Source organism: Apium graveolens, unplaced genomic scaffold (assembly GCF_009905375.1).
Source record: "Apium graveolens cultivar Ventura unplaced genomic scaffold, ASM990537v1 ctg6924, whole genome shotgun sequence".
NCBI lineage: Eukaryota > Viridiplantae > Streptophyta > Magnoliopsida > Apiales > Apiaceae > Apium > Apium graveolens.
This window is the reverse complement of record NW_027419901.1, coordinates 31,360-41,721: the sequence shown is the minus strand read 5'-3', so window position 1 is coordinate 41,721 and position 10,362 is coordinate 31,360. Positions and strand designations below refer to the sequence as shown.

At 36.0% G+C, this 10,362-nt stretch overlaps 1 protein-coding gene across 1 annotated transcript; it reads left to right on the top strand.

Annotated features, from left to right (window-relative positions):
* Positions 1 to 1,965: 1,965 nt before the first annotated feature.
* Positions 1,966 to 3,633, top strand: LOC141703649 (uncharacterized). The gene has a single exon (XM_074507101.1). It carries the CDS (start codon positions 1,966 to 1,968, stop codon positions 3,631 to 3,633), a length of 1,668 nt encoding a protein of 555 aa, XP_074363202.1.
* The last annotated feature ends 6,729 nt before the right edge of the window (positions 3,634 to 10,362 follow it).

The window sequence follows — 10,362 nt, the reverse complement described above, 5'->3', positions numbered from 1 at the left end:
ATGGGATATCAACTCCAAAAAGTCGAACTTATCGCTAGTGAGTTATATGTAACAGTTTACAAACAACTATTTAATCTAGTGTTTGGCAATAGTTTTTCAAAAACACTATTATGTAAAACAATATATAGTTCGGAACTCCCAATTGTCGATACGATCAAGTTGTAAAAACAAATAACAAACTAAAGATAATTAGATGATTTATTTACCGATCGTTTAACACTAATAATATAAAAAATATTGAAATTGAAAATGATAATAAAGACATTCTAAACGATTCAAACTACACTAATATCTATTAAAGAACATCTTCACAATTTTTCGTGTAATATAAATTCGATATTCTTATTACCAACATACTATTTCGTTAAAATAATTTGTGATTATTTATTTTTTAATAAATTATATAATTTATTCCTCTATATTAATTTATTCAAATACATAAAATCCAAATTATTGTGGTCCTAGAAAATAAATGAATTAATATTATTCAAAATATTTTAATTTATGAGCCATGTAATTCTTATATAATAATTTAGTTGAGACTTAAACATATTATTAATTACTTTTTATTTCAGACATATATTTGTTCAGACATATGTATCTGTCGGAACAAGAACACATTTATTTACTTGGTAGTTAGGTCGTTCATCCATGTCCATGTGCTCTCAAATCCATAATACTCTCAAATCTATGCTCAAATTCGTGCTAATACTCTCAAATCTATGCTCAAAATCGTGCTCATACCCTCAAGTCCTCAAATCTAGATATCAAATCCATGTCACATCAAGATTCCAAGACATCAAGATCTCGGGTTTTAAATTTATTTTCACACTTGAACAGGTAAGTACAGTCTTTTATGAAGTCGGGTTTATATGTACTCTCTTTTGAATTCATTTTGATGAATTCATTCTTTTGTGATTCTGAACTAGGGTTCATATTGATTTGGGGGAAATATAAAGACTTCACAATTCATTTTTAAGAAGCTATAAGGACAGGTAAGTACTTTAATTTATGCATTTGGGTTATATAAGTCCTCTGTTTTGAATTCATTTTGATGCCTTTTTTACTTCAATTAGGGTTCAGTTATAAAGATTTTGGGGAAATTTAAAGATTTCATAATTTAGTCTGAATTTGAGGTTCTATTCAGACTTTTAAAAGATGGATAGGTCATGGTTAAAAGCGGATAGAAGAACGAAAGAGTTCAAAAAAGGAGTGGAAGATTTGTTAATATTTGCATTTGAGAATGGTTATAATGCAGAAAAAATCAGTTGTCCATGTGTAAACTGCGCACATAGTAAATCATGGAGAGCGCAGATAGTTAAAAACCATCTTTTTCAAAATGGTATTGATCAAACTTATACACGTTGGATATGGCACGGGGAGAATAATTCTGTAGAAAGTTCTAATGAAATCGACACTTCGGAATCTATCAATCAAGGCACCTCAAGAATGGGTGAACGTGACGAGGACGACGACGATGATATGTCTTCTGATGAAAGTTCTGACGAAACCGACACTTCTGATTTCATTAACCATGTTAAAGGTGAACATCAACCTCTTTATCCTGGATGTGGGAAGTACACTAAGATGAAAGCTCTGGTCCAGTTATACAACTTGAAAGTGAAGCATGGTATGTCTGATTCATGCTTCAGTGATATTCTGTTATTACTTGGCTCTTTACTTCCAGAAGGCAACAACATCCCTTCTTCCTTCAATGAAGCAAAAAAAACCTTATGTGCATTAGATATGGGGTATGAAAAGATACACGCATGTCCGAATAATTGTCTCTTATACCGTGGCGATTTAGATGAAGAACAAATTACTTGTCGCGTATGTAAGGCATCTAGATGGAAATTGAACAAAAAAGGAGATGAACTTGAAGGGGTCCCTGCTAAAGTTCTATGGTATTTCCCGCTGATACTAAGATTATGAAATTTATTCAATACACCTCACATTGCAAAGGACATGACGTGGCATGACACCGAGCGACAAAAGGATGGTAAAATGAGGCATCCGGCTGATTCAATAACATGGAAGGATGTCGACCAAAAATGGCCTGATTTTGCATCAGAGACTAGGAACCTTCGATTAGCTTTATCTTCTGATGGTTTCAATCCTTTTCATGGAAACCGTACTGATTACTCAAGCTGGCTTGTTTTGCTATCAATTTATAACCTTCCTCCATGGCTTTGTATGAAGAGAAGGTATATTATGCTCTGCTTGTTAATATCTGGATCGACTGAGCCTGGAAATGATATCGACGTATTCCTTCAACCACTTATAGAAGATCTGCAAGAGTTGTGGCATGGGAAACAAATGTACGACACTTATAAGAAAGAGTCTTTCATGCTTAGGGGCATTTTATTATGGACAATAAGTGATTATCCTGCCTTAGGGAACTTGTCAGGAAATGTTATTAAAGGGTATAATGCATGTACTATTTGTATTGATGAAACGAAAGCTACTAGGTTTGTTAATTACCGTAAGACGGTGATTATGAGGCATCGAAGATGGTTGCCCCGTAATCATCCTTATAGAAGGCAGAATTCAGCTTTTGATAACACTGTGGAGAAGGGGGTCGCCCCTGTTCCATTAACCGGAGAAGAGGTTTTTCAAAGAGTACAGCATTTAAGGGCCCATGTATTTGGAAAGAAACAACGGCAACCACGATGGAAGAAAGGTGAACCTCGACCTGTTTGGAAAAAGGTTTCAATATTCTTCCAAGTTGAGTATTGGGAATTTTTGCCAGTTAGGCATGTTCTCGATGTGATGCACATCGAGAAAAATATATGCGAAGCCCTTGTTGGAACTTTACTAAATATTCCGGGGAAGACAAAAGATAGGGAATCTGTTTGTCTTGATATGGCTGAAATGGGAATAAGAACGGAGCTGAGACCTAAGACTCCTGGAAAGAAAGAAAAGGTACCGTTGGCATCATGGAACTTAACGCATGCAGAAAAAAAAACAGTTTGCTCATCATTTCTTAAAATGAAGTTGGCAGATGGATTTTGTTCAAATATTAAGAATCTTGTAAACATGGAAAATCTTCGGCTTGTTGGAATGAAATCTCATGATTGTCACACGATATTGCATCATTTGCTTCCAATCTCAATTCGATCAGTATTACAAAAACAAGTCAGGTGCACAATTATTAGGTTTTGCCTTTTCTTTAAGGCAATTTGCAGTAAAGTGATCGATGTAGACAAGTTGGAAAAAATGCAGAGTGAGTTAGTGGAAACATTATGCCAGCTTGAAAAGCACTTTCCCCCTTCGTTCTTTGATGTGATGATCCATCTCTCAGTTCATCTCGTGAGAGAGGTTAAACTTTGTGGGCCAATATTCCTTCGTTGGATGTATCCCTTCGAGAGATATCTAAAAGCGTTTAAAGGATATGTACGGAACCCGGCTCATCCCGAAGGGTGTATTGCTGAGGCATACGTTGCCGAAGAGGCGGTGGAGTGTTTGGTGAATTTTGAAAAATCTACCGTAGGAGTGTCTCAAAATGCAAAGTATGAGCAGAATGCAAGACCTCTATCTGGTGCGACATTGATAAAGCCGAGCGATGAGGACTTGCATCTAGCACATTTATGTTTTCTCCAAAATACAACAAACATTAGACCATATTTTGAGTAAGTTAGTGATATTTAAGTGTGTGTTATTTCATTATTTTATGCACTTTGATTAATATACTAAAGAAAGTGATTTTTCTCGCAGCGAGCATATGGCATCTTTGATGACAAGATACCAACAACATGAAAATGATGAAGTCTGGCTTAAAAACAAGCAAAATGCAGAATTTCATAAATGGTTCAGGAAAAAGGTATAATTGTTATTTGAATAAAAACATCATAAATAGGCCTAGTTTATATTTTTTCCTGGTAAATGTATTTGTTATTTGTTTATTTAAGCAAACATCATAATTAATATTTATCAATTTGTTTTAAATAGATTCAATCAGAATTGTTGGATGACCATAACAACATACCTGAGGAGATAAGGTGGATTGCTGAAGGGCCCAACAAGAATGTCCCTACATTTAGCGGATATAGAATCAATGGTGTTACGTTTAGCACCAAGGAGCGTGATGACACTCGACAAGTTCAGTGTAGTGGTGTCTGTGTCGTTGCAGATACAATGCTTGTACAGGGTAAGGAGAAGAATATTGAACATACTTCACAGACCTACTATGGAGTTATAACAAGTATATGGGAGTTGGACTATAACAAAATTAGAATCCTAATATTTCGTTGTAATTGGGTAGATATGAACCAGGGGGTTAAGGTAGATGACTTGGGATATACAATTGTTAATTTGAACAAATTAGGTTTCGTAAATGATCCGTTCGTGCTAGGGAAACATGTTAAGCAGGTTTGTTACATTGATGATCCTCTTGAAAAACATTGGTATGTCATGTTGAAATTACCGGAAAAGAACTGTTATGAACAATGTGACGATGAAAATGATGGATCAGTAGAAATAGAACTTGAGAATGAGCTGCACTTGCCAATGTTTCCCAATGTTGACGAACTTGATGAGGAAAAAGCTAGTTATATGCGGGACGAAGATGAATGGATTCAACTCCCATGATGGTAAAAATTACCTTCTTTTAAGTTAAATTGTCTAGAAAATTACCCCAGCATGAGTTACCTCTCTGCCTTCTATAATTTATTTATTCGTAAATCTTTTTTTATTTCTCGAATTATTATTTGCCAAAATTTGATAATTTTAATTAATCAGTGTCAATTACGATTACTGTTTTAATATATATGAAGTTAGCAGTTTTTTTAATTTTTATAAATGATTTATCATACTGGAATTTGTCATTTTCTAATTTATCGCTCCCATTTTCCTGATTGTTTGGACTGTCTGGCATTTATATGTTGGATTCAGTGTCATCTAATTATTGGACAGTAGTGTTGATGGGCCATAAACCCTGTTAATCTTAAATTTGTAACCATGTTCAGTTTTTTTATTTTTCTTTCAGTGACCAATGTGATTATTGATCCGGATTTCATTGTTTCCCGTTTTTGCCCATTTTCGTGGAAAAGCCTGTTTGATTGCATTATTGGTTTTATGGACATGCCTAATTAAAACTGTTGGTCGCTTGTCAAGGTTTTGGTTGGAATTCTGATCGAATAAGGTGTTCATATATGATACCCTGCTTCTTCTCTGCCAACAACTTGTTACTGGGGGTGGAGGGTTACCAGCACCTTCTTCCACTGTCTTCAGCTGGAGGAATTTGGTCCAAGTCAACTGGTGACGATTAAAAAATGGGAACTTACTGCCAATGAAAAGACGCTGCTCTAGCTGCAGAAAAAGTCAAGAACACGGGTATTAGAAAGACACGGCGAGGAAGAAAATACTCAGTAATCATCTAACATCAACTCATCAAGTTTCTTCAAGAAATACTCTTGATATTTTACTTATTTATGAACTTTTATCAATTTGCTTACCTGGAATACATTTCTTTCACCCACAATTGCTCCATTGACAAACTTTGTGTTGTCTCTTGTTATATTAGCCTGTAAGAATGCCATTCGGTCAATGCCAGTGCCACTGAGGGTTGTCGGAGGTCCATCAGCACTTACACCTCCACTTGGCAACACCCTTTGCTCAGCTGGACATATATTACTACTTTCATCTCGTGTTGTTATCTCTTCCATCATAATTCCATAAGTGAACTTGCTTTGACGAGTGAAATTCTGCAATAAGTAATTATTTGTTGGGTGTGATAAGTAAGCTTACATAACATGTTAATAAGTAATTTGGTTTGTGAATTATCCAATTGAAATTAGTTGTTGACTTGAGGAAATATTCTGATTTGCCAACTTGATTGAGGGTTTTTTGCTAGTCTATATTGGTTGGATGATATTTTGTTAGGTAGTCATTGGTTGGCTACTTTTGGATTAATTTTCTGGGGATTTAATATATATACAACTCATTTTTTTCATTTTAACATTACTCAGAGACAACAGTTTATAGATAATCTATTAAACCATCTTCTACCTAGAGTTTAGACAACATGCATGAAGAACCAAACCATTGTGTGTTTAAGTTTCTAACAAGTTTTTTACATCTCAAACCGTTGTCTATTAGTTGATAGATGAAAAAAGTAAACTGCTGAGTTGTTAAAATTTTGTGGGAGATTAAATTAAAATAGGAGGGAGAATAAAAAATAAATAATTCAAAACAACCTCTAAAAGTATCTTTTAAAGTGTGGTGTTTAGACAACGCGTTATAAATCCGTCGTGTAAATCTTATAAATATAATGCTTTAAAAGACCATTATCTGTGGCCTTTCCTTTTAACAATGGTATAAACGCACAGTTGTTTGATTTTTAATGAGACAAGGGTAAGAATAAGAACTTGTCCAAATTACACAACATAAGCAGCAAAACCATCGTCTTAATCTGATAAATGGTTGTTATTTAACAACAGTTCTAGCGTGTTGTCTTAGTATTCTAAGACAACCTTTTAGTTTGCACACTGTTGTCTGATTCCATGGGAGGGCATAACAAAGACAACAGTTTTTGAACTAATAGATAACTATTGTCTGTCTTTAAGCTCACACAACTATTTTTTTTTTCAAAATCATTTCACCGTTGTTGTATTTTTTAGGACAACGGTATTTTTTTTAACCGTTGTCTTTCAACCATTGTCTGATTGCATTTTTCTTGTAGTGCGAGTGGTTATGAATGGTGAAATTTTGTGGGTCTATGACAGTTGTGGGAGATTGCTGATTCATGTCAAAAGGTCTGCAAATTGACTTTATAAAATCATATCAAAGAAGTTGAACACCACTGCTTGTTAACCAAGAGCGAGGAGGAAGCTTGGTTGTGGCACAAACGTCTCGAACATGTAAATTTCAAGGCAATGCAGTTGATGTCTAAGAACCACATGGCTCATGGAATGCCCCATATCAACCAACCAAATGAAACTTGTGATGGTTGCCTCATGTCAAAGCAAACACGTAAGCCTTTTCCAACTCAGTAAAATTTTTCTGTAAAAATTACTCTAGAATTAATACATTTAGATTTATGTGGCCCTATATGCTTAGAACGAAGGATAAAGCTTTGAATTGTTTTAAGAAATTTAAATTATTTGTTGAGAATGGTGCACCACAGGGTATTCGAGTTTTAAGAACAGACCGTGGAGGAGAAATTTGCTCTAAAGATTTCAATTCATTTTGTGAGGGACACGGCATATTGCGACATTACACTACGCCCTACACACCATAACAAAATGGTGTCGTAGAGTGCTGTAATCGCACTGTAGTGGCCATGGCCATGAGCATGCTTAAAGAGATAAACGTACCAGCACAGTACTGGGGGGAGGCTATCACTCATGCCTTCTTTGTTTTAAATAAGCTGCCAACCCGAGCATTGTCAACTATCACTCCTCACGAGGCCTGGTTCGGGAAGAAACCAAATGTAGACAATTTGAAAATCTTTGGATGTATAGCCTATATGAAGATTCCCACTGCACATACCAAAATGCTCGACAATAGAACTCAAGTGATGGTGCATTTCGGTAGAGAACCAGGGACGAAGGTTTTTCGCCTGTACAATCCAAACACAAGTACCATTCATGTTAGTAGAGACGTGGTGTTCAATGAAAGTAAGCCATGGGACTGGGAGACTATACTAGATTCTCAAACAGACAGGGGAGGTAATTTTATTCTGTAGAATTATACATTAGAGCAAACTGGTCAATCTGGAGAAGGGGGGCTGAGCTAAATTTACCTATTTCGGTCTCCACACCTCGAACTTCACTAGCCACACCTTGAATGCCCAGTCCATAAACGAAAAATCAACAGGTTCAAGTGTGTACACTACCAGCAGTGAACAGCAACTGTGATTCAGATCTCTCGATGATATCTATGACCACACCACAGAAGTCGAATTGGCAGATGAACTTCTATTGATGGGCATTGATGAACCTATGTGTTTTGAACAAGCAGTCGAAGATGGTATTTGGAAAAAGGCTATGGATCGTGAAATTGATTCCTTCCAGAAAAATAAAACTTGGCAGCTGACGGATTTACCTCCAGGTCACAAAGCTATAGACCTTAAGTGTATTTACAAACTCAAGAAAGACCAAAATGGCAAAGTAACCAAGCACAAAGCATGTCTCGTGGCTAAATGTTATGTGCAACGCCATGGGAACGACTATGAAGAAGTGTTAGCCCCTGTAACTAGACTTGAAATAATACGACTGCTTTTGGCACTTGCGGTGAAACATGATTTAGAGGTCCATCATCTCGATGTCAAATCAGCTTTCTCAATGGAATTATCCAGGAAGAGGTATATGTTTCACAGCCCAAAGGTTACATGCAACAAGGCTCTGAGCACAAGGTTTATAAATTTCTCAAAGCATTGTAAGACCTTCGTCAAGCCCTATGGGCATGGTACTCCCATCTGAATCAATGCTTATTACAGCTTGGTTTAGTTAAATGCCCGTTTGAGCATGATGTTTATACAAAGAAAGAATGTGATCATTCGTTGATTATGGGTGTGTACGTTGATGATTTGTTGGTAACCGACACGAGCCTGTCGCACATTGCCAAATTTAAGGGGGAGATGAGTCATGAATTTGACATGTCCGACCTTGGAAAATTATCATATTATTTAGCATTTGAAGTAACTCAAGGCACATGTTTTATTGAATTGAGACAGTCGACTTATGCGAAGAAGGTTCTTGAGAAGGCAGGGATGGCAGATTGTAACTCTGTTAAATACCCCATGTATTACAAGCTGCAACTTCACACGGACAAAATGGGCGAACCTGTGAATTCTACACATTTTAAGAGCATTGTAGGTGGATTAAGGTATCTAGTGCAGACAAGGCCAGACATCGCTTACACTGTAGGAATTGTTAGTAGATATATGGAGAGGCCTAAAGAAATACATATGAATGCTGTAAAGATAATTTATCGCTACTTGAATGGAACACTCAAGTATGGTCTTATGTATATAAAAGGGAAAAGCAATTACATTCTATCTGGGTTTTCAGATAGTGATTTGGCAGGCAGCTTAGATGATCGGAAAAGCACGGGAGGAATGGCTTTTTGTCTCGATGAAAACTTGATTACATGGGTCTCCCAAAAGCAACGGTGTGTGGCACTTTTATCATGCGAGGCAGAGTTTATGGAAGCCACGGTTGTTGCTTGCCAGGCAATCTGGTTGCAACGGGTTCTGGGTCATATCATGGGTATAAAACCAGGTCCAGTTACATTGTACATAGACAACAGGTCTGCTATGGATTTAGCACGCTATCCGGTCTTTCACGGAAGGAGCAACCACATTGATCTGCGGTATAACTATATTCGTGATTGTGTTGAGCAAAGTTTGATTATCATACAGCATGTCTGAACGAACGAGCAGCGAGCTGATATATTAACTAATGCTTTGGTAGTGACAAAGTTCGAGAAAATGAGGAGTTTACTGGGAGTCAAAAATTTGGAGAATATTTAGATTAATGGGGAGTATGTTGGATTACTATTAATCTAATAATATTTACTCATCTATTTTAGGTATTTATAAATAAATCAATGTTATCAGTAGTGAACGTTGTGCTACAGACTTGGTCATTGAGGCTGTTACGTGTGTTTAGGAAACAAATAAGTAGGAGATAAATTAGGACGTGATTCCCTAATTTGTTGATGATCTGTTAGACATGTTTTGTTAGACCAGCTATATGTACTGGTTTTCCATCCTTGTAAACTTTAATCCAATTATGAGTTTTCCATACCACTAATCAACTACTCTGTGTTTTGCTTATTCACAATATATTGTATCAGGAGCCATGCTGATCACAAACCACCAATCTTCGTAGCCCATATTTCTCCACTACGCTATTGTCATTCCATGAAATATAACCATACTAAAATATGAGTCCAACAAAAAAATACAATTTGCAGCAATCGATGCCGCATCAAATATAACTGCTTCAGGCATGCCATTAAATGAATATGAGATAAGTGATGGTTGTATCATAACAAGAGAGTTGGGCACAGTTTCTCGATTCAACAACATCTGAAAATAGACAGTCTCGTCCAAACTATTGTTAAACACCTGCAAAGTAGTAAGGGGGACAAAGTAGCCAGATACACACATCATATACATAAAAATACAATACATAGAAACTTTAGTTATGAACATATGACCATAACACAAACACAACATATTTAGCAATTAGCAAAGGCAGCTATACCTTAAAAATTCAAACTTTAAAATTCCAAATTATGCTCTATAGCTTTAGTTCAAAAGTTTAGATTTGAGAATATCATATAATTAAATACACATTCTGCCAAAAATAGAGCAAAAATGTAAAAAAAATACGACAATCCATAATAAAGAAACCA

What these genes read in the sequence shown, in the direction of transcription:
- LOC141703649 (XM_074507101.1), top strand. Translation starts at nt 1,966, where the DNA reads ATGACGTGGCATGACACCGAGCGACAAAAGGATGGTAAAATGAGGCAT.